This window comes from Amblyomma americanum, chromosome 10 (genome assembly GCF_052857255.1).
Source record: "Amblyomma americanum isolate KBUSLIRL-KWMA chromosome 10, ASM5285725v1, whole genome shotgun sequence".
In the NCBI taxonomy this organism is placed as follows: Eukaryota; Metazoa; Arthropoda; class Arachnida; order Ixodida; family Ixodidae; genus Amblyomma; species Amblyomma americanum.
The window spans coordinates 59,437,382-59,464,379 of NC_135506.1; the positions used below are offsets into that span (position 1 = coordinate 59,437,382).

The window sequence follows — 26,998 nt, forward strand, 5'->3', positions numbered from 1 at the left end:
TCACGTAGTCTGCAATTTGCCACTCCCTATACTCGGCAACGGTATGGGACGTTCTCAAACTCCAGCTTCATTGAGACTGCTACAGAATGTTATATGCACAGTGGTTGGGAGTAAGACTTCTTGTGTACTTTTTTCTCCAAAATTTGAGTCAGAAAAACTAAAATGCATTGAAAGAACGCTTGCAGAACAAACGTGGCTTTAGCGGTTGCTAAAGAAAATACTAAAAATATGTGCAGCGAAAGAGCGTTTAAATAAGCACTCGCTAAGAACATTAAAAAAGAATAAGGATAAATAGACAGACTTCTAGGTGGCACTACGGGTGTCTTGCTCAAAGTGAGACGAAGACTTGATGAGTCGTAGCTTAAAAGGAAAAAGGTGGTATATGGAGTGCATATACATACCAGGTGTCATAGGGAAGACTGAGCAATTTCCAAAAATAGGCTTTTTGGGGTAAAAATAGAGCTTTTGCGTTATAGTATTACCAGTGTTGGCGGACACCGGAAAGTTAGTTAATTGTCAGAAGTATCAAGCTGGTTAAGTAATTTCTGACCATTCACTTTTTAACTGCGAGCTAGGCACCTAGTTGCAATTACATATTTGTAGCCGGTCTTTAGTAATAGCCATACCAGTCTTTATAATTCCGAAAACACGGTTATTCTTGGCACCGTGGCTTCACAAAATGTGGCGACAGCGTGCCAAAGTACACGCGCTTTCGAAAGCATGCAGGCAAAGCAACCCCTCCAGTACACGTATCTAGTCGAAAAAGCCAAATTTTGTCGAGCCACAGCGCCAAGGGTAATCGAGTTTTCTAAATTCTAAAAACTGATATGGCTATTTCTAACGACCGGCTACAAATATTAAGCTGCAACTAGGTGCTTAACTATAATATTTAAAAACTTAATTATTAAAAGTAGTTAGCCAGCTTACTACTCAAAACTATTCAAAGGTTTTCTGGTGTCCGCCAATAGTGGTAGTACTATGCTGAAAAGGCCATATTTTCAACCCCAAAAAGGCTATTTTTGAAAATTAGTCTTGCCTGCAGCACCTGGTATATCTCGACCAGAGTATTCCGAGGCTTTCTCTTGGGTCGTCGCTTGTATGTAAGCATGTTGTATGTGTGTAGAGTCTCCGTGAGAAGGTGCATCGATTAGGGTTTTTCATCGGAAGGTACACCCACGGAATTCTTGTCGATGGTATAGAATGTGCTTTGTTGCCTCTTCTGGATACCCATTGCTAATCATCACGTCAGGTTTGTGTTCTTTGAAACACGCTTTCTCGGCAGCATACGCTGCGTCACAGTCTCCGTGGGAAATTTTGAAGCGAAAGCTTCCCTACGCTATGCAAAGCCGATTTCGCGATGCGTTGCCGGTTGACCTTCAAGTGAGCCGGAGGTCAAGAGTGGCTATAGGCCTTAGCATATGGGGTCCATCATGGTGTCGCGCCACTTGACCTTTCACCTTGACCTCTTACCTCTCGATTCGCCGTAGATGGCGGTAGAATAGGCCGCAGTGATCACTGGGTGACCAACCTCTCGCGATCAACCATTAATTCAACTGCCACCTGTCAGGGTGGGCGCGCTGCCTATCCAGTGTGCGGAACGCGCTCAACGTTACAGACGCCAAGCCGCGTCTACTTGCCCGATACACTGCGGCTTTCGCTCCCTAACCAGGTTCAGCAGTAGTTGAACCGCAGCTAATTATTTAGATGTGTCCAGGGTGGCTCACCTGCCCTATCGGCTTCTTCAGTTGTACAGGGTGTTCTTTCGGCTTCCTATAAGGGACATGGACCACCTGAACGACAGAGTTAAATAACATCCTCTCCAGTGTTGCACTGCCAGCACGGGTATAGAGGACGGCAGCATATTCTTCCTTGTTGTTTTGACTCCGGCTGGAGGGGATGCAGCTCATTAGTTTTTCAATTGGTCCATCTTTTGCGGGTATACTTTGTTGAGCGCTAGTTTTTTGCAGCACGTAATAATTTCATGAAGTCATTTTCTTGGGCATGAAACTAGCCTGCAAATTAGGTTTAATAGCGCCGAGGCGAGCCGATCGCGTCTCTCTCAGCGCGGTGAGAAAATAAAAACTCGGGTAATTTTCCGTGTCGGTAGGTATACGCTTCCTGTTCTACACAGGACATACATGACTCCATACACATGCCTTTTTTGGCCTCACTATCACGAGCGCTAGTCTAGTGACTTAATTCCTCTCGGTTTTCTGAACGTATCTCTACCAGAGCGCACTGTCGAATATGATTGTAGCTGTTGAGTGTCGCGAAACGATATACTGGCTTATTTATTTATTTATTTAATGTACCCTCAGGGCCAAAGGCATTACAGAGGGGAGTGGGCTAATTAGGATAAACAACAATGAAATAGAATACAGTGAAAATAGGTATTACAAAATAAATTTCCTCCAGAATAAAACAAATAACAACACCTCTCCTTACCACTACCTTAGTTATGCCTCTCCTTAGCACTGTGGCTTGAACACCCATCACTCGCGACAGAGTGGCCTCTTTTTTTGGCGAGTTTTGGAAATTCTTTGTGCTTTTTCATCAGCCTCGTAAACATGATCAGAGAAACGTACGAAGGTGTTTAATTGTTTGATTTCTTGCATGAATTCTTGCAGACCCCATCGCTTGTCGGAAACGTCGCTACGCTGGTAGGTATGATACTGTCTGCAGAAGAGGAGATAACTGCCAGTAAAACAAGAAACAAACACTGAGAGCTAGAGCATTTTAAACTGCCTAAAGGCTTTCTTTTGCTTTTTTTGCATCACATATAGGCATATCTATATGCGCCGGACCGATTGAGCTTCATAATTCTCACGAGTGTCGAACGAATAACGCTTTCATTGGCAACACCTCCGGGTGTAACGATTTTTTTTTGCTTCCTATTTGCGATATTTACCCCGTCAGTGCTTTATCCCTTCAGTGCTGGTAGCTAGCACGGCTACTTCATCACACCAGCTGCAAAGCTTCCCATGACGCACATTCTTCGAAATTTGGCTGTCTTAAGTAGCTGTTCAGCGCTGCTCATATGACGGCAATGACGCAAGCGTAACTGTAGCAGGAAAAGACCAGTAGCCGACAACCCGTCTCATAGGTGTCGCTGGGGTCATCGCGTGCAGCTAACCTCAGGTTATGCCGGCATTTTGATGTGGAGTTTTGCAACGACTGATAGTGAAGAACGGTTGCAAGTAATATCCCCTGCCAGCTACAGTATAAAGTTGCGCGCTGCTCAATAGAAAATAATGGAAACATCGCACTTGGAAGATGACTGCTACAAGAAGCGGACCTAGATTTGCAAGCCGCTGCTCGTTGTGGAAGCCTCGAGAGTGCCCAGGCCCGTGCGCTCGAGCCATACGAACCTGTAGAGTTAGATGTGCAGATCTGAAGGCATAAGGGCCATCTCTCCTGAATTTAAATAACAGGAGTCTATGCCTGAAAGCAGCCGAATTAGAAACAGCAGCAGTGAAGTTCTCTCGAGCGATTTACTTCGGGAAGAAACTGTTAAATATGATCTGAAATGTTAGATATCCATGCTCATATACAGCTTATAAATAGGCGGGAAATGAATGCACAATTTTCCCTACAGTTCAATTTACTAGAAAATTCTTTCGAGGCTATGTGATCGATCGACAGTTTTCCTGTGTCATTGTTTTGCTTCTCTCACAATGGTGACGGCAGTCAGTCATATCAAGCGTAAGAATCACGAGTAATGTGACGCCGCAATTCAACATTACTGAGCTTAGTTCACCAATCGCGGAAAGGTCGACGAACGAGTCAGGGAAGGAAATATTAGAAGATATAAGCCATTTTCTCTTATATATTTCAAGTGCAAACACCTGCGTTGATTAAATTAATTTCGGTCGTAGCAACCTCATGTTCTTTGCTTTTCTTAAACTGGGCTTTTTGTTCTTCTAGGGAGGGGGGGGGGGGGGGGGGGGGGTTGGAGGGCGAGTTTTTTTCTGCGGATATTACTTACTAAACAATTATGCAATGTCTTTCAACAAGGAAATTAACTACTGATGTTAAAATTACATTATTAGATAAAAAATATTCTGCACACTATTATATTTTTCAGTAACGATGCTCGGCATAATTTAATCCATTCTTGTTACATTATTAGATAAAAACTATCCTGCACACCATTATATTTTTCAGTAACGGTGCTCGGCATAATTTAATCCATTCTTTTTAATTAATAAACTTGTTGAATGGTCAGTTTAGTGTCGAAGACGAGTATAAAATTACTGGCATATTCTTGTGGATACTTTCCCGCTGATGGCATTCCCTTGGGCTAAATTCGAGGTTTCGGCAGGAGTATTTATAAAGATGCCTAGGCTAGAGTGGACGGTGACACTGCTTCGTCCAAACTTCGCTCTGCGTGCAGATGGACTACGTCTTCATGCGTTAGCATACTGTATTTTTTTTTTGAAGTGACTGAGCGCACTACACAAGGTATTTTTTTTAATGCGAGATATTTATGAGGGCCATGCCCACGAAAACTGTACGGCGCCAAATCACCTTTACCCTTTAAAGTATAGTTTGAATAAAATCAATTCATATGTATTGATTTCGCGTTCAGTAGCACAATGTCCGCCGTCTCAGCTGCGGGTAGCCATCGCGTCGCTTATGTTATGGTTTGCTGAAGCTGACTGCATGGAGAAAGTGATATTCTGAAGTTAAAAAATGCCCCGTGGCAGCCCATACGTTAGTATGGGAAAATAGTTTTTCAAATGCCAAAATGTTACATAAACGCGAATAGATTTTCTTAAGTAAATTCTTGGCCTCCACTACGGCACTTCTTTATTCCTTTCTTCTTTCATTCCCTCATTTATCCCTTTCCTTACGGCGCGGTTCAGGTGTCCGCCGATATAAGTGAGAGAGATACTGCGCCATTTCCTTCCCCCGCCGCGGTGACTCAGTGGTTAGGGCGCTGGACTACTGATCCGGAGTTCCTGGGTTCGAACCCGACCGCGGCGGCTGCTTTTTTATGGAGGGAAAACGCTAAGGCGCCCGTATGCTGTGCGATGTCAGTGCACGTTAAAGATCCCCAGGTGGTCGAAATTATTCCGGAGCCCTCCACTACGGCACCTCTTCTTCCTTTCTTCTTTCACTCCCTCCTTTATCTCTTCCCTTGCGGCGCGGTTCAGGTGTCCAACGATATATGAGACAGATACTGCGCCATTTCCTTTCCCCCAAAAAACCAATTATAATATATATAATTTCCTTTCCCCCCAAAAAGCAAACCAAACCAAGCATATTCTTCCTTGCAGTTCACTATTTTCTGGAGGCATCTGATGGTATTTAGGTATTTCTAGCCTGTCGTAAATAATAAACGCACAAGTCTTGCTCTCTTAGTGTTAGTGTTGTCACGAAGGGGTGACTGCAATCAGGAGAGCAGAAAGACAGCCAAAATGGCGTCTAAACAAAACTCTCTATTTGGGCTGACTTGCGCCCACAATTGACTGAATCACTCGGCGGCGGCGTAACAACAAGCGTGCTCGGCGGTCATCGAACAGGATACCCGCCGCTGTCGGCCGTGCTCAATTTAAAGCTGATAGCGAACATTCAAGATAAAGAGTGCAAAGTTAGTAGAACATTCTGGAAAAACGCAGAATCAGCTCTGCTTGGATGCGATCAATCGAGATAAATCTGGTCGCGTCTTGCATCGCAAAAAAGCGATAAAGCGGCTTGCCGGCAGCTTTGAAGAATGAACAAACACTACAAATACTACTTATATAATTATAAGTGTGTAACTAACAGTGAACACTGCATTCGACTCCTGTCATTGCTGCCAACGTGAACGGGACCGGGTCAGAAATATGCTTTTTGTCGTTGCTGCGAATGTTGCGACCGCTCACGATGTAACCTGTTTTGTTTTCTTTGCAGCTCATCCGTTATCTGGCCTCATCGAAAAAAATGGCCGCAAAGGGCGATGACTCTCTCGCAGCGGTACGCTCAGGAGTTCTCCGGTGACCGAACCGAGCGAGCTCTTTGCAGTGCAGCTAATCTAATAACTTGTGTTCCAATCAACACAAGTATGTGTTAGGAAAGAGACTTCGGTTCAATGACAGCGTGAGAGAGTGTCCCTGTTACTGCACCGATTCTGTGGTCACAAGCCAGAATTAAGGGCTTATTCGCACCGTAGCTTATCTACTAACTTGTGTTCCGATGAACTCAAGTATGTGTTAGGAAATAGACTTCGGTTCAATGACAACGTGAGAGCATGTCCCTGTTACTGCACCGATTCTGTGGTCACAAGCCAGAATTAAGGGCTTATTCGCACCGTAGCTTATGTAATAACTTGTGTTTCAATGAACTCAAGTATGTGTTAGGAAATAGACTTCGGTTCAATGACAACGTGAGAGCATGTCCCTGTTATTGCACCGATTCTGTGGTCACAAGCCAGAATTAAGGGCTTATCCGCACCGTAGCTTATCCAAAAACTTGTGTTCCAATGAACTCAAGTATGTGTTAGGAAACAGACTTCGGTTCAATGACAACGTGAGAGCATCTCCCTGTTATTGCACCGATTCTTTGGTCACAAGCCAGAATTAAGGGCTTATTAGCACCGTAGCTTATGTAATAACTTGTGTTCCAATGAACTCAAGTATGTGTTAGGAAATAGACTTCGGTTCAATGAAAACGTGAGAGCATCTCCCTGTTATTGCACCGATTCTGTGGTCACAAGCCAGAATTAAGGGCTTATTCGCACCGTAGCTTATCCAAAAACTTGTGTTCCAATGAACTCAAGTATGTGTTAGGAAACAGACTTCGGTTCAATGACAACGTGAGAGCATCTCCCTGTTATTGCACCGATTCTCTGGTCACAAGCCAGAATTAAGGGCTTATTAGCACCGTAGCTTATGTAATAACTTGTGTTCCAATGAACTCAAGTATGTGTTAGGAAATAGACTTCGGTTCAATGACAACGTGAGAGCATGTCCCTGTTATTGCACCGATTCTGTGGTCACAAGCCAGAATTAAGGGCTTATCCGCACCGTAGCTTATCCAAAAACTTGTGTTCCAATGAACTCAAGTATGTGTTAGGAAACAGACTTCGGTTCAATGACAACGTGAGAGCATGTCCCTGTTATTGCACCGATTCTGTGGTCACAAGCCAGAATTAAGGGCTTATCCGCACCGTAGCTTATCCAAAAACTTGTGTTCCAATGAACTCAAGTATGTGTTAGGAAACAGACTTCGGTTCAATGACAACGTGAGAGCATCTCCCTGTTATTGCACCGATTCTTTGGTCACAAGCCAGAATTAAGGGCTTATTCGCACCGTAGCTTATGTAATAACTTGTGTTCCAATGAACTCAAGTATGTGTTAGGAAATAGACTTCGGTTCAATGACAACGTGAGAGCATGCCCCTGTTATTGCAGCGATTCTGTGGTCACAAGCCAGAATTAAGGGCTTATTCGCACCGTATCTTATCCAAAAACTTGTGTTCCAATGAACTCAAGTATGTGTTAGGAAACAGACTTCGGTTCAATGACAACGTGAGAGCATCTCCCTGTTATTGCACCGATTCTCTGGTCACAAGCCAGAATTAAGGGCTTATTAGCACCGTAGCTTATCTAATAACTTGTGTTCCAATGAACTCAAGTATGTGTTAGGAAATAGACTTCGGTTCAATGACAACGTGAGAGCATGCCCCTGTTATTGCAGCGATTCTGTGGTCACAAGCCAGAATTAAGGGCTTATTCGCACCGTAGCTTATCCAAAAACTTGTGTTCCAATGAACTCAAGTATGTGTTAGGAAACAGACTTCGGTTCAATGACAACGTGAGAGCATCTCCCTGTTATTGCACCGATTCTTTGGTCACAAGCCAGAATTAAGGGCTTATTAGCACCGTAGCTTATCTAATAACTTGTGTTCCAATGAACTCAAGTATGTGTTAGGAAATAGACTTCGGTTCAATGACAACGTGAGAGCATGCCCCTGTTATTGCAGCGATTCTGTGGTCACAAGCCAGAATTAAGGGCTTATTCGCACCGTAGCTTATCCAAAAACTTGTGTTCCAATGAACTCAAGTATGTGTTAGGAAACAGACTTCGGTTCAATGACAACGTGAGAGCATCTCCCTGTTATTGCACCGATTCTCTGGTCACAAGCCAGAATTAAGGGCTTATTAGCATCGTATTTTCGCAGAAGTAGCCAAGCGACGGTGTTTCAGTGTCAGCCTTGTTGCAGAAGTCTTACGGAGCTCTTTAGGCTCTAAAGCGATGTAAAATTTTAGAGAATCCTCGTCGCCACCTTTCGAAATCTTTCCACTTTCAGAGATGCCGTTAGGGCTACACTCTAGGGCTGAGAAGGAAACCCACTTGTTTGATTAGTTTTCACAGGTTTTATTTGTACTTTAGGTTTAGGCTGGCCGGATCCTTTATCATGTACGATGGCCGATGAGAGCGTTTAGGAGGTCACTTAAGCTTCATTTTTTTAATGTATGACGCGATAGCTTTAATGGCTCCCTACGACGTTTTCGAACTCTTCCACACTACCAGTTTACGCATATAATGTTACTCTAATTAGTATCTATTAGTAATTAGTATCTCAGTAATTAGCATGTATGTAGTTCACTCCACTCTAATTAGTATCTCAATAATTAGCACGTCTATAGTTCACTCCATCAGTTACCACATTACTAAGTATCAAATTAAGCCAACAATACGCACATCATTTCGCCCCCCCCCCCCTCGTACCTCAGCCAACTCAACGTGCCTACTTGGCCCAGTCGGTAGGTTGTCTGGTTGGTTGGGCCAAATGTCCTGGGTTCGAATCCCAGCTAAAATTTGTGGCACTTTTCTTTTCGTGAAATCATTGCCTTCTTAAAGTTAAGTCGTTCGAGACATGCGCCGATCTTTACTTGACATCACTAGAGCATGTTTGAGTTATTTTCATTCCAGACATCTATGCGTGACGTCGCGCGTGACGTGTGTTTTTCGACACAACGCTGAAGGGACTACAGCCGGTCTTCCGCTGAACAGAAACCTTAAAGGGACCCTAAGGAGAAATTGGAGTTGGCTTGTATCGATAGAATACCAGCTCCTTAACACAAAAGCACCACTCCTTCTGGAAGCAAAGCTATTGTAAGCTAGAAAAGAGCAAGAACTAAAATACAGGTATCGCCGCCACAGGCAAATCTCGCAAGTACAAGCGTGATGACGAAATAGGAGAAAAGAGAAACAGATCTCTGAGGCTAACAAACCTGCATTAAGGTTGCGTGTCTCATCGATATTGAAGTATGTAAGTATTGTTTTGAAGCCACTAGTGCAGTTTTACCACACGACGAAGACGGGAAAAAAAACCTGAATGTTGGAACTAAAAAAAAAAACTGCAATTGGTGACGCCACTAGCGGCCAGCTGAGTTACGGTATGTTCTAGGGTGCTTCCCGGCATGCGTTCGGCGTGCCTCATGTTTGTTATGCGCCTCGATTTAGAAGGACGGAGCACCAGATGACCTCCAAGTTCCTTTCTAAGTGCTCCTCGGACGAAGTGCGTGCAACGGCACGCAACTGCGACAAAGAAAAAGAGCTGTGTACAGACAATGTTCAACGCGCCTCCACGTTAGCAAAGGCACCTCTCGGCGTGTTCGCTTCGTCAACGTAGGAAGACACTCGGCTGCACACCCACCCCTACGATGACTGCTATTACAGAATTTAAATGTGCCCGCACGTACCAGTCGCTGCACATCAGTCGTGACGGTGGCTCGGCGGGGACAGCAACGCCGCCGACTCCTCGGCGCTAGGACTTTCTTGCCAGACCCACCGCCTCAGCCCTCAAAAGATCGCACGCTGTGTTAGGTTGGGGTCGCTGAAGTGCAGGCCGCAGTTCTTTGCGAGAACTTCGTTGTCGGAATCGGGAACGGGATTCATCGTAACGTTAGTTCAAACGTAAACGAAGAGACGACGGCTGATAGAGGCCTTCAGTGTCTGGGCGAAACCTGTTTGCATTTCGCTTGCAGCCAGCAATCACGGAGTCCTCGTTCCCTTACCGCCGCTTTAGGTCACTCACTCTTCTCCTATTTCGTCATCAGAGAGTGTCAAGTTTGAATCCTTGCGGCGAGAAAAGTTTTTTGACTTCGAATCCAAAATTATTACCAATAAATGCATCTTTCGCTGCCTGACAAGTGGCAACAAAGCCACGATATGCCGAAAAATCAGATTTTACTAGCAAAACTAAAATTGATAGCGTTATCCTTGGTGTCCCTTTAATGCTGTCGCGTTAATATCGTGAAGAAATGTAGCCCGAATGGTGCATGTGTTACAATGGGGTTCATGATTCTAATTAAATTTGAACTTTAATTGAAATTCTTAATGAACCCCTCCCCCCAAAAAAAATATAAAGAACAACTCGAGCTGCTTGAGTTGCAACTGAGCAGCTTAACCTCGTGAATAGGCTTGGAAGATAACTCAGTAAAGATAAAGACCACTGTGCGATTCCTAATAATTATGATTCTTAAGGTTTCTCAAAAACTTTGAATATACAAACACTTTGAATATTACAAAACTGTAATGTACTGGTATAGAAATAATAAAGGTAATGGTTCATTCTGCCGATATGTAGCAAAGTCCTTCTTTAATAGTGCTTGTATTGCTTGCACCGAGCAGTTTAGCCTGCCATAGAAAACCAAAGGGGAACGCTGTTCACGATAGCAAGAACGTTAGTAGTCAAAAAAATTCAATTTTGCCGAGGAGATATCTGCGGATGTATTGATTGTTATAGTGAAATCCTACAATATATGAAAGTATAGCGCTCAAACTCTTTGCCGTTCAAAAATGCTCTTGTCCAGAATGCAAACAATAGGGTGCAAAGTCGCGAGTTTTGTTTGTCCTGTTTCTGTACTAATAGCTGTTTGAACAATTTCGCATACAAGATGGCATGGGGGCCGTTCATTTCTATTCTTTCTTGTTTTGTACGCAGAAAGCTGAGCTAGCGATCCCCTTGGGGTGGATTCTTGGCCTCTTCGCCGATGTAAGCAAACTCAATCCTCTGAATGCATGCTGCTACCAAGCAATTCTACTCTATGAACATGCTTCTTGCCGCACAAAATAGGACTACAAAGAGGGAGAACCTTAGTGATAACATTTTTTTTCTATGAAAGTTTGCGGGTGCACGCGTGAGCAGGAAATTGTCACATACATTGTCAAGTCCAGCATTCTTAGGCGAAAATTTTGAACACTGGAAAATTGCAACACTGTTATGGAAATATTGAAGGTAATAGTCCATTACTCTGACATGTAGCAGAATCTTTCTTTTAAACGGTTTTCATCAATCGCATCGAACAGTTTAGACTGCCATAGAAAACCAAATGACAACAATTTTGAAGATAGCAAAGTCGTTAATAGCAAAAAAATACGACTGCCGTCGGGTGATCTGCAAATGTATTGATTGTTATAGTGAAATCTTACATTATATCTAAAAACTGCTTTCATGAACGGCTTCCGGCTCAAAAATGGTTGTGTCCAGAATTGCTGAGGTATGTGCTCTATACCTGTCGGAAGGTGCTGATCACTAACAGCAATCGGGGCTGATCATCCCACTGGCGCTTTTTGACAAATATGTCTTTGTCGAAGCACGCTTTATTTCGCATATGTTACTAAATCACGACGATGCATGCAGGTTCCTTTCTTCGCATCAAGGCGAGCTCGATGTTTAGAGGCCTCTACATTGGCCGCGGCCGGCAAGGCTAACTGTAAATCAGTCTAACATTTATCAGATCCAGTGGAGCCCATATATAATGGAACTGACAGGATTCTGTTAGTTTTATCCGAGATTCGTAGAAAGTGGACTTCCATGTTACAGCCAAAAAATGCAAAGTCGGGTAGTGTAAGCCTTTTACGTACGTCTGCGTATTCAAACGAGATATTCGTAAATGCAGGGAATAAATATGAATATTCATAAATGCAAATGTAAATAAACGTAAATACAAGAATATTTTCTTAAATCTCTAATGCAAATAACAAGCGTGTGACTCTTTAGGGAAACTCATTTAGCTACCAAAAATCCCTAAATTGACCATACTGAAAAGGTATTTCTAGGCCACTAAAACGTGATACTAAACGCCAATTGACAACCAGCAAGACCTCAGATTTGACTGGCCACTACCTTGAGTGTGGTTTCACATCTTTTACATTGTGCTGCACATGCGAAATCTGCTTCACAATAGTAGTTTTTCGTCTGACTATAGTTCACGAAAACACGGGGTACTACATTCCCCGTATTCTGTAACGTAGCGTCAAGCGTTGTGGCGTCTGTCTTAATGAAACACATGAAATGAAACCAAATGCTTTTGCAGGCTTTTGGTGGCCAGTATAACTTAATGAACTGCCTGCCTCTTCTTTTCATTTGTAACAGGAACACACAACGCCTCTAAGTCCACTTAGAACAACCGTCATAGTTCGTTTAGAACCCACGAGCTTCAATTAACAGAACATCATCGAAGAAAACATTTTTATTTCATTTTTCACTATCCTTCTCCTATATCACGCTTGTGAGTAGCGTCAATGTTGACCAGTTTTCCTACTAACACTTACAGTTAATGCGCAGAGTTCTCCGGACACAGCGCAACGTTAGCTATCAGTAAGAACTGCGTGAACATCAATTGGCGGTTGCAACATGTCGCCTCATTACGATCCTTTCTCTGCACTTTTCTGCGCAGTGTTTCGTCATATGGCGGATACAAGTATTCGCCGTCCAGATGGAAAGATGACGCCGCCAAAAATGCACTTCTGGAAAGCAGGCGCCCTGCTTCTACCGACTTCCGTAGCCTGGAATTGTCCAGATTATTCGTAGAGTTCTTCGTAATTCTGCGTCGCTTACTATGCGACCAGAGTATTAAAAATTGGAAGCGACGGACGTTTTCGTTTTCATACGCAAGCTGTTTCAGCAACTGGAGGCAGGGAATAAAATGACGGAGGGCTCTCACGAATACTTACGAATACTTGCGTAATTTAAATGCGAAAGCACTGTTTTTCTCTGTTTATTTTCATTACTTATGACGCACCTACTCATTAGCATGCAGTCGTAAGGCAACGCATATACTATTTGCTCTTTGGTTCGCCAAGCAAAAACGCCGTTTTATGATCTGCGGCAATAAACAAAAAATGTATTGTGGCCTATGAGCTGCGTGCCCGCCTCGTGACCTGAAAGTCCTGGGTTCGATTCTCCGAACCTTGCTTTGTGACTTAGGTTTGGGGACGCCACTTTTTTCTGGACGTCGGATTTCGTTGCAGATTAGCCATCTAATGCTTGCGCATTAAAAAAAAACTAGAAAAGCGCAGCTGGTTGAAACCAAAGACAGTGGTTTAGGCATAAAATGCTTTTAGCTCAGTAGAAGGGTTAAGGTTCGGGCTAGTGGGTAATCGACATGAGGTTCCATAGCGCAAAACAAGGAAGGGAGACAACACGCCAAAACTGAGGGAGAACACAGCGCCTAACCGAAGGGAGAACTTAATTGGAGGCGGACAAAAGGAAGAGGGCGGAAGCGAAACTAAACGAACATTGGCGAACCTTCCCGTCTGCCTTCTGGTGCCTACTTGTTGCGCTGCCACCAGACCAGCGCATGCGCAAACTATAGCTTCTTCCTATTCACGTGGTACGCGAGTCAGCTCACGGCGCAAAGGAGCCTAAGTTCTGTCCTGCAGCCTGAGAGTCTCACGTGCAGTCCTAGTGGCAGCTGGTTAGCGAGTTTCCGTCATTGCGTAGTGCGCGCCTTCCAGCACAGGTCCCATGGCGCCATCCATAAGCATGACCATTTATCATCATCACCACCAGTTTGACTACGTCCATTACAGGACAAAGACCACTTACATATCTCTCCAGTTATTCCTATCCTCTATACGCCGCAGCCACCTTTTACCTGCAAACTTGTTAATCTCGTTTGCCTACGTAACTTTCTGCCGCCCCAAGCTATACTTACCTTGCCTTGCTACGCTTGCATGGCCCATGACAGCACTAACCTCTTTCCGTTATCAGCACTTGGCGGTTCAGGTTCAGTTTGGCCCGGCAAGCTTTCAGGCCTGTGACGAGAATGGGTGTGTGCGGTTTTGCATCGTTCTGCATTCCAATGAGGCCGCTGTCAAAGATGCTTAAGTCGAGCAATGCAGCCTGACGCCAGGAGATCTAGGAAGCATCTTGCTGAAAGGGATCGCTTTCCTAGTTACATGCCAGAGCAGATGACCGCTTGGGTCGACAACGCCAGGAATATTCAGCCGGTCACGAATCACGGTCACATCACGTCATGGTCGCATAGGCCAGCTCTGACATTGAGGCACCATATCTCTAAATCCCGCGCTTTGCTTCCTTCTCCACGGGCTTTGTTTAAACTTTTGCAAAGTGACCTTTAAAAGCACTTTTCTGTTACCCAAGTGGATATTTATGAGCTATCTTCACGCCATTTGAAATCACATTAACGCCGTATAGTCAGCTATTATGAAATTCCATATTTTGCGTATTTATTGTTTTCGGCGATATAACTTAAATAATTTGCCTTGCGCTACATGGATAACAGTGTTATGGAGTTGGAATAATTCGCATGCGAAGATTTGCCTTTTTCTCTGCTGAGGTTGGTCAGAAAACTTAATACTACCGTACTAAACAAACCGTATTTGATCATTCGAGTAAGACTGATGTAGCGCGTAGAGGTTTTCGATTTATAACGTGTATTTCCGGCGAATGAACGCGCACGTGTATTCAATACTCGAAACTCTAGGGCTGGCTATATCGTTCTCAGATGGGTGCACGTGTTTTGGCCCCAGTAAGATTTATTCTATAAATTTTGAGATTTTTAATCCACTCGTGAAAATACTGAGTAGACCATTGTGAACAAACATTTTCGTTACAGTGTTATCGAAAGGCGGGTATTTTTAAACGTATAATTTGAGTAATAATTTGAGGTATAATTTGAGTAATAAGTGAAGTTTTGGAAGTTTCTGGCCTCCGCATGTGCACTGTTATTCGAAGTCTGTATTTATATGACACTAAAAGAGACAGCTGTTGCTGTAGACACGTGCGCGATATCTTTATTCTAGTGTGTATCGGAACTGCTACTACTGTTATTGAAATGATGTTACTATACATTTTTTTCGGAAGGTAGTTGAGTGCTTTTTGCAATCATTTCAGTCTTCTTCGAATGTATGGCAGATACTTTCTGCACGATAATGCGTGCGCAATAAGCCCGCTTTGCATTTAATAGTGCCATCGCTGGTGCCTTATGTTGTCGCATCTACTGGAGGGCCGTGCCCAACATGCCTTGACTTCAACTCGGTTACATTTATCTATTTCTATTTAAAAACATGTAGCTGCCTTGCGCTACGCTTAACACTGACAAGTTTGTGTCATGCACAATAAGATTTTTGTTTTCAAACGAAAGTTTCGCTCCTCGCCGTACGATCTCTCGTTTTCGCCTCTTCATAGTGGTACTGAAAATAAAAAGAGTGAAATCAATGTTTCTGTGAAGGAAATAACTGCTCCTATGCAATTTATCGGAATAAACTGCTATTATTTGCTAGCGAACTTTAGTTCCTCTACTATCGCGAATGTAGATCCTCATTCGATTGACACTCCCCCTATATCGACTTCGGTCAGTGGTAAAGGTAGCGGCGGTAAAACAGTTTCGGCAGTAGGAATAGCAAAACTTTCATGCAACACACACACACACACACACACACACACACACGCACGCACACACACACACACACACACACACACACACACACACACACACACACACACACACACACACACACACACACACACACACACACACACACACACACACACACACACACACACACACACACACACACACACACACACACACACACACACACACACACACACACACACACACACACACACACACACACACACACACACACACACACACACACACACACACACACACACACACACACACACACACACACACACACACACACACACACACACACACACACACACACACACACACACACACACACACACACACACACACACACACACACACACAGCGGAATGCTAAAATAACTTGTGGCATACCCCGTTGCGCGCCGCGATTGTAGCATTCGCAAACATTCCGGCTAGAAACGAACAGATTATTTGGCCCGGTGTGGCGACAGCTGGACTGTGACTCATCACGCACCGAGCGCCTAGCTTTCGTTTTTTTACCTTTTTTGGTGGGAAGGGGGTTAACTCGGCGCATTGTAGCAGCCTTCGTCCAGCAACTATAAATACTCGTCTGAAATAATCATGTACCACTCTGAAAAATGGTCGCCAGTCGAAATGTCAGCAAAACCTTGTTTTTAAGCGTCAGTCTACTCTCTCTCTCTCTCTCTCTCTCTATATATATATATATATATATATATATATATATATATATATATATACAGGGTATCCAGGGCAACTTTACCCGGGGCTTATATAACTGGCGCGGCACTCTATGACGACGCGACTAAATGCATGTTGCTGGCTATTAAAAAAAATACTCTGGCTTATTCAGTACAATAGATAGCAATTGAATTGAATTACCTCTTGCGGAAAGGAAATGGCGCGCAGTATCGACACGTGAGACAGATAATGCGCCATTTCCTTTCTCCAACAGCCAATTCAATTCAATTGCTGGCTATTGTATGGAACAAGTCAGAGTATTATTGTATTGTGCTTATATGCATAAATTAATCGAGAATAATTAACCAGCAGCGAAATAATTAATTAAGCAGCAAAGATAGGCGAAAAATTTTAATGAGAAAGTTGCAGAACTGGCCGCGAAACGCCCGATTCAACAGTTTCTAACTTAACATCTATTACGTATTACCTTTTTTTTTCGAGCACGGATGATGCCCGCGAAATACAAAAAAATACCACATTACATGTCCGCTTGCGCGCCGCTATTCAAGTGCTCTCAAACGTTCCACCTACGAACGAACAGGTCATTTAGCCGGGTGTCATCATCACCATCAGCCTGACTAAACCCACTGCAGGGCAAAAAAAAAATTAGGCCTCTACCATGCCTCTCCAATGGGGAAACTGCGCTGCCAAGGTGGCACTGCAATTGTTCCATTCGGTGACTCAAAACTGCTTTTGTCGGCCGCTTGTGCCGCTGCAAACGCGAGAACACATTCTGCGCGATTTGATATCCGCGTTTAGCTGACAGCATTCATTGCCTAGCTTCTCTCGGCGTAGCCCAGATAGCTGACGCACGGCACGTGCGCCTTCGACAGAGCGCGGAGGCTCACGCCAGTTAGCGCCTGAAGGTGATGCGGAAAAGTACTAAGAGTACTGCCTAAAACTGCTGGCTCTTATCGCTAGGCAGTGTTATGGCGCTGCAATCGGCAGCGCAAACTTCAGCGCAAGTTCCCCATGAAGCAAATCCTTTGCCAGCTGCTCCCACTCTATGCTTGCCAACTTCTTTATCTCATCCGTCCACCTAACCTTCTGCCGGTCTTTGCTACTATTGCTTGCTCTTGGAATCCACTCCGTTACCCTTAAGGAAGGACCACCAGTTATCTTGCCTTCGCATTACATGTCCTGCCCAAGCCCATTTCTTAGCCGGGTGTGCTGCTGCTTAAATGTCACAAGGCCGCGACCCAGGCGCTGGCACTGCAATTTACGCCAGCGCAATAAGGGCTGTGTCTGCTTATCGCTATCATTAACCGCCGGGAGAGATGCAAGCTGGTGGCTATATCTCAATGCCAGCTGTTGCGTCCCTGCCCTGTCGCCTTTTAAGCAGCAGCACACCGGGCCAAATGATCTGTGCGTTCCTGGGCGGAATGTTTGGGTTAGTCGCGGCGCGCAGCACGGCAAGCAACGTGGTTTTTTTTGATATTTCACGGGCAACTGCAGTGGGCGAAAAAAAATCTAATAAATAATAGATGGAAAGTTAGAAACTGTACAATAGGACGTTTTCCAGTCCATTCTACAACTTTCACACTGAAATTTGTCGCCTATCTTCGTTGCTTGCTAATTCGATAATTAATCTCGACTAATTATGAAATTAATGAGAATAATAAAAATACCCTGACTTGCTTCATACAATAACCAGTAACATGCATATGGTTGCGTCATCTTAGAGTGCCGCGGCATACTTTTAATCCCTGGCTAAAGCTGGCTGGGACACCTTGTGTTGTGTGTATATATATATATATATATATATATATATATATATATATATATATATATATATATATATATATATATATATATATATATATATATATATATATATATATATATATATATCTATATATATATATATATATATATATATATATATATATATATATATATATATATATATATATATATATATATATATATATATATATATATATATATATATATATATATATATAGTCACTGTGCACCAGAAGTTATACACTTATAAAGTAGACTGACACGCTTAAAAACATAAGGGTTGTGCTATCCTGGGAAGCGGAGAACTAAACTGGCCAACCACACAAACATTCCTGCATTCGAATTCCTATTTGTGTGACACATCTCCTTCCTTCAGTCGAAGCAAGCATATTTCATATTAAGACAACTTGTTTTGACCAAGGCACCACGTGCCGCGGACAATGAACTTCGGAAATTCCGCTCGAATCACGTGTGTGTGCATTTGTGCGTTCCGGTGCTTTGTGCTGTGACTGGAGTGCAGCCGCTGGACACCCTTCTGGGCTGTGACAGCGTACGTGCCATTTTGTACTTTTTTTCTTTTTTAGGTTTCTAACTACACCGCTTTGTAGCAGTGTTTTTCTAACCCCTATAAATACTGGTGACACTGATAAAGACTGGCCCCAGATGGAACGTCAGTAAACCCTTATTATGTTTTTGAATGTGTGTGTCAGTCTGCTTTTTAAGTAGACGGACACACACACACACACACACACACACACACACACACACACACACACACACACACACACACACACACACACACACACGCACACACACACGCACGCCCACACACACACACACACACACACGCACGCACACACACGCACGAACACGCACACACACGCACACACACACGCACGCACGCACACGCACGCGCGCGCGCGCACACACACACACACACACACACACACACACACACACACACACACACACACACACACACACACACACACACACACACACACACACACACACACACACACACACACACACACACACACACACACACACACACCGCGTGTTTCAGTGAAGACTCAAAAATTTTCAAAAATAGGATCTTGGGGCAAAAATATGGCTTTAGCTGCGTAGTATTACCAGCGTTGACGGATACCAGAAAACCGGTGAATCGTCTTAAGTAATAAGCTGGGTAACTAATTTTTAATAAATAACTTTTGAGATATTAGAGTTAGACACCTAGTTCAATTAGAGCTTTGTAGACGGTCGTTAGTAATACCCGTATCAATTGTCAGAATTTCGAAAACACTATTGCCCTTCGCGTTGTGGCTCGACAAAATTTGACATTTTCGGCTAATTACGTGCATTGGAGGGGTTGCTTTGCCTACGTGCTTTTAAAGGCGCATGTATTTTCACACGATGCAGTGAATTTTCACGAAACACAGCAGGGAAGGTAATCGCGTTTTCGAAATTCTAAAAACTGATGCGGCTATTACTAACGACCGAGTAGAAATCTTTAATTGCAACAATTTGCCTATTTGTGATAGAAAGTCTCACCTATTTTCATTTTCCCCCGCACGGCATCGAGTCGATGCCTCTTGGAAGGGAGGGCCACACTGCTGACATTCTGCCGGCGCCACCTTGTGGTTGAACCTTACATCTTAGCGCCTGGCCGAGTGCCTTCTTTGTCTCGAATGGGCGCGTCTGTTCGGCGATCCTGGCCGGTGTACCAGGAGTTTCAGAGAAGACTAAAAAATTTTCAAACATAGGCTTTTTGGAGTAAAAATATGACTTTTGCGGCATAGTATTACCAGTGTGGGAGGACACCGGCAAGCCGGAGAACTACCTTAAGTAGTAAGCTGGTTTACTATTATAATAATAATAATAATTGGTTTTTGGGGAAGGGAAATGGCGCAGTATCTGTCTCATATATCGCTGGACACCCGAACCGCGCCGTAAGGGAAGGGATAAAGGAGGGAGTGAAAGAAGAGAGGAAGAAAGAGGTGCCGTAGTGTAGGGCTCCGGAATCATTTTATCTTTAAGATCTTTTAAGATCTTTAACGTGCACTGACATCGCACAGCACACGGGCGCCTTAGCGTTTTTATGGAGGCAAAACGCTGCGGCAAAAGTGTGGTGCAGGAGCTCAGAGGAAAAAGCATGCAGCCCCTCTGTCCGTAATCAAAACTTGTGGAGCACAACGTAAGACGATTTGATGAACAAAGAACTGGGCTACTTCGATGGCGGTGCTACTTTGAAGAGATGCTGTCTCCGCATAACGTGTGGGATAATCAGTGGCTGCTATTATCCACCTCTTTTCGGAGCCTGATGTAGGAAAGGGCCCGAGCAAGTACATGCCGACTTATTGAAACGCCTGCGAAGGCGGCTCAATAGGCTTGAGGAATCCGGCTGGCTTCATGGGCGGAACCTTGTGGCGCTGGCAATCTCGGCAAGTGCGGACTTAATGCGCAACGTTAGGACCCAGGCGAGGCCAGTAGTACTTGTTTTGAATTCTGGCTTGTGTTCTAGTAACACCAAGCTGGCCGGAAGCTGGTTCGTCCTGGCAGGCGTGAAGAATCTTATCGCGTAAGTTGGCAGGGACGACCAGCAAGTATTGCCTACCGTCGGCGGCGAAATTCTTGAAGAGAACACCGTTTCGTATGCAGAGAGACGACAAAGCTCGCCTGAAGGCTTTAGGAACTCTCCTGCTGGTACCTTCAAGATAACGAATGACGTCGCGGAGGTCGAGGTCAGCGCGTTGATGCTCGGCGAAATCGTTGGTATTTATTGCATTCAAGACGACTTCATCGTCGTCAGCCGCGTCGTCTGGAGCTGCTTGCACGGGAGCATGAGATAAGCAGTCGGCGTCTGCGTGTGTCTGTCCGGATTTATAAATGACGGTGATATCGAACTCTTGGCGTCGAAGGCTCCATCGTGCGCGGCACCCGGAGTGATCCTTGAGGCTGGTCAGCCAGCATGGTGCGTGATGATCGGTCACTACTTTGAAAGAGCGGCCATAAAGGTATGGTCTGAACTTCGAAACTGCGCACACGATGGCGAGGCATTCTTTTTTACAGGCAGAGTAGTTGGCTTCGGTCTTCGATAGTGCGCTTCTCGCATAGGCGATGACACGTGGTTGGTCCCGCCGAACTTGAACTAGGACAACGCCCAAACCAACGTTGCTTGCATGGGTGTGGACCCTTGTGTCTGCAAGCTCATCAAAGTGCGCCAGCACACAGGGTTACTGCAGGCGGTGTTGAAGCTCTTGAAACGCCCTCTGGTGTCGAGGTTCCCACTTGAACGGTATATACGCCTTTGTCAGATCAATAAGGGGTGAGGCAATTTTAGAGAAATTCTCAACGAAGCGGCGGTAATACGCGCATAGTCCGAGGAATCGACGAACTTCCTTCTGGTCACGCGGCGGTGGAAAATTGACAATGGCGGATGTTTCCTCGGGATCCGGGAGGACTCCTTAGTAGTTCACGACATGGTCTAGAAACTTTAACTCTTCGCAATCAAAACGGCATTTTTCGGCTTTTAGAGTAAGGCCTGATGACGTTATGGCCTGCAAGACGTCCTCGAGGCAACGCAGGTGCTCCTCGAAAAACGGGGCCAAAACGATGATGTCGTCCAGGTAGACTAGACAAGTTTGCCACTTCAAATCTGCAAGAACGGTATCCATGAGCGTTTGGAATGTCGCGGATGCCGAACAAAGACCAAATGGCATCACCCAAAACTCGTACATGCCGTCTGGAGTGATGAATGCAGTTTTTTCGCGGTCCCTCTTGTCTACCTCAATTTGCCAATATCCAGACTTCAGGTTCATGGAGGAGGAATATCTGGTGTTGCATAAGCGATCCAAAGCGTCGTCAATTCTGGGTAGAGGGTACACGTCCTTTTTAGTGATGTTTAACCGACGGTAGTCCACACAGAATCGTAAGGTGCCGTCGTTCTTCGCAAGCACGACAGGTGCCGCCCACGGGCTCCTAGAAGGGCGAATAACGTCGTCGGCGAGCATTTCTTTCACTTGTGTGCTGATAGCCTCACGTTCTTTAGTGGACACTCGATAAGGTGACTGGCGGAGTGGTGGAACATTTTCATCAGTAATTATGCGATGTTTCGCAAGATGCGTCTGACCGACGCGTGACGACGACGAGAAGGCACCACGGTAGCGATCGAGCAGTTCCCGCACTTTGTCTCGCTGCTCCAGCGGCAGGGTTGGGTTAATGTCGTACTGAACACCACCAGGTCTATCAGGCTCAGTCGTTGAAGCAGTCGTTAAACTGTGCACACACCTAGTTTCACTAAGAGCGTCAATATACGCCACAGTCGTCCCCTTGTTAAGGTGCTGGGGTTCGTTGCTGAAATTTGTGAGAAGAACGTCGATAATGCTATCTTCGAGGAAGACAACCACCCTGGCGACGGAAATTCCTCTGTCCAGAAGCAACAACTGCTTGCTTTCCACGACACGCTCAATTTGCTGTATGTTCTTTGAGCCCACGGTTGTCATTACACTGGAACGTGAAGCCGAGTCACGTTGGAGTTAAGCGGCCGAGAGTCAGTAGCGGCGTAGCCCTGGACGAGCGCTTCTTCTTGATAGGCGTGTTCGTCTGCACGAGCGCTGGCGTCAATTCGCAGTCTGCAATCCGCAGGGTGCAATTGGTGTAAATTCGCAGGCGCAATAATTCGTAGCCTGCAGGATGAAACTTTATTACGTGTCAGAACTTCAGCCTCTTTAACCCCCTCTAAATGTTGGCGTGCGTGAAGCGCGGTTTTTTGTTTTGTTTTATTTGGCCATCTGGTGCACGCCTGCTTCTAATGATCACATACCTGGCCGTTTATCCCAGAGGAATTCCCCTCTACAGATAATATTCTTTAAAGAATAAATAATTCGCTGCGCAGAAGCATTTCCTGTGGCGCATACCTCCTGAGACCAAGATGCCGTGATGGAGTCCCGGGCGTACCGGCGACATCTGGAAATCAAAATGGAAAACTCCAGCATGCTTACAATGTTAAATAACCTCACGTGGTCAAAATTACTATTGACGTTTACAGTGTAGCACCTCTAACAAGCCGTGTTATACTCGCCTTATCATTCCAATAAAACAGACAGCCTTTGGTGACCTCTAAATAATTACAGAGTTCGTATGTGTGTGACGCTGTTGAATGATGAGAGGGCTGGTTCGTAAGGATGCTGCTCTGGTTTCACTAGCCAAGGATCGCGAAAAAAAAGCGGCAGCTACTATAAACGACAGCTGCTCCTCCTACATGCAGATATGGCGCATCAAAACTTTGCCTATCATTGGGGGGCACGCACTTCCACAGCTGTCTGACATCCGGCGCGCTGCGAATTGGCCGGCTCTACTTGGCAGGAATGATTCTCTACATGCCTGCGGTGCTTTAACTTGCGACACTTGTGACAAAAGGTGCTAGCAGGGAATAATAGTACATTGCCTTGTTCCGTATCTACGCGCACTATGTCACCCGCTTCGATCTGAATGGTTCGGCAGACTACCTTCCATGGTAAGTGCTTGTCATCTACGGACATTTCGCGTTGGCTTTCGTTTTGTGCCACCTATGTGAGACTACGCATTCGTAAATGTTAAGCCTAACACGGGCCACCAGGTCTACTGCTGAGCTGTATAGTACGTCAGGTTCCGATGTTGAGCGACGGGGCTCCCTCCCCTTTGAAGCGACGTGATGAAATATACCGAAGAATAAGGAAGGTCATGTTTGTTTCATCACTAGCCAAAACTCGTTTCGGGGGACCAATCTTGTTTGGGAATAGCAAGTAGCAAAAAAGGGAACAGCATTTAGAAAGGCCACTAAGCGGTAGACTGACGAGCAGGAGGAAAACTAAGGGTATTAAAGCGGCTCCTGTCGTGGCGCCAGGGAAAGACACCGTGTGAGGTCAACATATTCCGTCTCAGCACTTGTGTTTATGTTTTGTCGTGCTTGCCTGTTTGCATTTAACAATGCGCACCGCAATTACAAGAGGAAGAGAAAATAGGAATAAGAGGCGCACACTAGATGATGTCAGGCAAGCATGACACGTACACCTGGCCTAATCATAGCTATTGTTGATGACGGCCGCCTTTTCTGTGCACTAGCGCGTCTTCACTGAGCAAGCTTGCGGAAAGGTCAAGATTAAGCGCGGACTTGGTGAGCCTTTGCTTAAATTTGAAGTATTCCAAATTTTTATTGACTGACTGAACAACTTTTATTGTCATCAGAAAAGACGTTTGTCCCCGCCCTTGGCACGTAGGCCTGGAAGACGGGGAGTTGCACGTCCGCGGTTAGATGCTGGCTGGCAGTCCTTGACTGGTAGCGGCCTCTTCCGCCAGATGGATGGTGGTGCGCTGGAGCTCAGGGTCCGGGCCTCTTAGGAGGGTCTTCAATGCTTCTCTAATATCAATATTTTTGCCCGTCCCAAATTATGTGGTCGAGGGTCCCTCTCACCCCACAGAGTGTGCATCGATCATGCGACCTCAGTTCCCAAGTTCGCTCCGACATATAAAAACACAGAAAAGGCAGCCGTCACGCACGGTAGTTGTGAGTTGACCAGCTGTACATGCCGAACACCGTCGATCGCGCCTGTCGAAGAAATAGAAATGCTAGATAAACACCTGGCTGCTGACTGTCACTTTGCTGTCAGCGTGAGTGATCGTGTGAAGAAGAAATTCCAAGTTATATTTTTCGGTTTCTCTTCCACGTTTTTATACGTAAGAAAGACGGCATTAGCAGTTGGTTGTATACCTACTGAGTTTGTCTTGTGCCCTTTGTTTGCGTCCGGTTAACTGTCGTGTTGTTTCTTATGTGTAGCGCCTGGACCTTTTTCGCCTATTGAGGAGTTCATTGTCTGCGATTGTGTTTTGTCTCCTTTACACTAAACACATCGCTGTTCTTTTTGTGTACGTGAACGCGCGTCAGTACACGGGTATATGAGCTAGCTTAGTAGTGAACAAACTTTGGTAAATATCTCGAATTAAATTAGGTACCCATGTTATATTTCGCTTTAGTTTTCTCGTTTTTTTTTTTGAAGTGCGAACTTAGTGAATAGCTGAGACCGAATCGAATACGAATGGTCTAGGTTTGCAACCGAATCGAATGCAAATAGTCTAGTTCAAAATCGAATTGAATACCAATCGAGTATTGAAGCAACCGAAGCGAACACGAATAAAACATTTGCACAATTATTCGCTGCTCTGGCGAATGGCTTTCCAGCATACCTTTGGAGTGCTGTATGCTCTTGCGCTTCAGCAGTGTTTGCGTGGGGGCTAGTTTCAAGGGAAATTGCTTTTTAGCAGGACACATAAACTGGGCAAGACGGGCGCTAACTCACAACTGTTGATTCGGAAACAACGTGTATATATATATATATATATATATATATATATATATATATATATATATATATATATATATATATATATATATATATATATATATATATATATATATATATATATATATATATATATATATATATATATATATATAAAGTAATTTATCATATCAGAAGGTTCCCAATCTTGCACACGTGTCGCCAAGAAATGTTATTTTTGTTTCAAGCACACTGTAGTGTCGCTAATGCAAACGTCACCCTTTTTTCTGATAAAAAACCGCTTCGAGCAGCTCCCGTGCCCCAGTGTCACGACTTCTGCCTATGATATTTGTGTTGGTAAACTTTGGTTTGCATTTACAATGTTTGCGATACTTATGGCAGATGTAGGTTTGCATCACTTAGCACTGACAGCTCGTGCTGTCGTGCCCTATCATTTACACATTTGCTTGTTTGTCCGTTGTATACCATACCGCATGACAGTGGCAGTTCATACACAACGCCGCTGCAACACTTCACATACGGGTTGGCGTGGCGCTTCCCGCATCCAACATTTTTTCTGTATTGCATCCATTATGCGGGGGTCCATATGTCCCGTCTATATGTCGCGCTAACAGAGGAATTTCCCTTGGAAGTCCCTTGTTCTTGTAGCGATGGATTTAAGCGCTGCTGACGTCCTCCTCACGTGTTTTGTCTCCGCGGACATGCACCCAATGTTCTCTCTTGCGACGAAGTTCGTACCTAACACTCTCAGCATGGTAGCGTAGCCGGCCATTTCAGTCTCCACATCACAGCTACTCGCATGGGCTCCTCTCCTTACCATGCGCTGCTTTTCTCTTTCGCTGCTTCTCGGCGCGGCCGCTATGAGCGGCTCTGCATTTGCGTTCAGAGGCCCGACTAGCAGTGCCAAGAGTGGAGTTCATTTAGGGCTATCGTTTGGTATTCGAGCGGAACATCCGATAAACGAACGTAATGTGACACGCAGGACAAGTCGAATAATACGTTCGCAAGAGACTCCTCTGCCATGACTTCCGTACCCTAGACGATTTTGAGGTGATTTCTCTATCGGCTAGCGCCTCCGAATGCGGACTACAGATGCCTTCCTATTGCCCTGTGTATGTAAAACTTCCATAGTGTGCCACACCATCCCATTTTTCTGCCTTATAAACATGGCTACGCTGGAAAACGGCCGATCCACGGGGGTCACGTGACGCGTATATACAAAAAAAAAAACTCCCCCTATTCACCCGCCGCGGTGGCTTAGTGGTTAGGGCGCTCGACTACTGATCCGGAGTTCCCGGGTTCGAACCCGACCGCGGCGGCTGCGTTTTCATGGAGGAAAAACGCCAAGGCGCCCGTGTGCTGTGCAATGTCAGTGCACGTTAAAGATCCCCAGGTAGTCTAAATTATTCCGAAGCCCTCCACTACGGCGCCTCTTTCAACCTTTCCTCTTTCACTCCCTCCTTTATCCCTTTCCTTAAGGCGGAGTTCAGGTGTCCCACGATATATCAGACAG

At 44.9% G+C, this 26,998-nt stretch overlaps 1 protein-coding gene across 2 annotated transcripts in view; it reads left to right on the top strand.

Moving 5' to 3' along the window:
* LOC144107397 (uncharacterized) overlaps nucleotides 1-12,871 on the top strand; it is a 33,188-nt gene extending 20,317 nt beyond the window's left edge. For both annotated transcript variants that reach the window (XM_077640387.1, XM_077640388.1), the window contains exons 7-10: nucleotides 2,628-2,660; nucleotides 5,896-5,958; nucleotides 10,937-10,987; nucleotides 12,675-12,871. In XM_077640387.1, coding sequence (XP_077496513.1) covers nucleotides 2,628-2,660; nucleotides 5,896-5,958; nucleotides 10,937-10,987; nucleotides 12,675-12,725 — 198 coding nt within the window. In that variant the 3' untranslated portion in view covers nucleotides 12,726-12,871. The remainder of the gene's footprint in view (nucleotides 1-2,627; nucleotides 2,661-5,895; nucleotides 5,959-10,936; nucleotides 10,988-12,674) is intronic.
* Nucleotides 12,872-26,998: the final 14,127 nt, after the last annotated feature.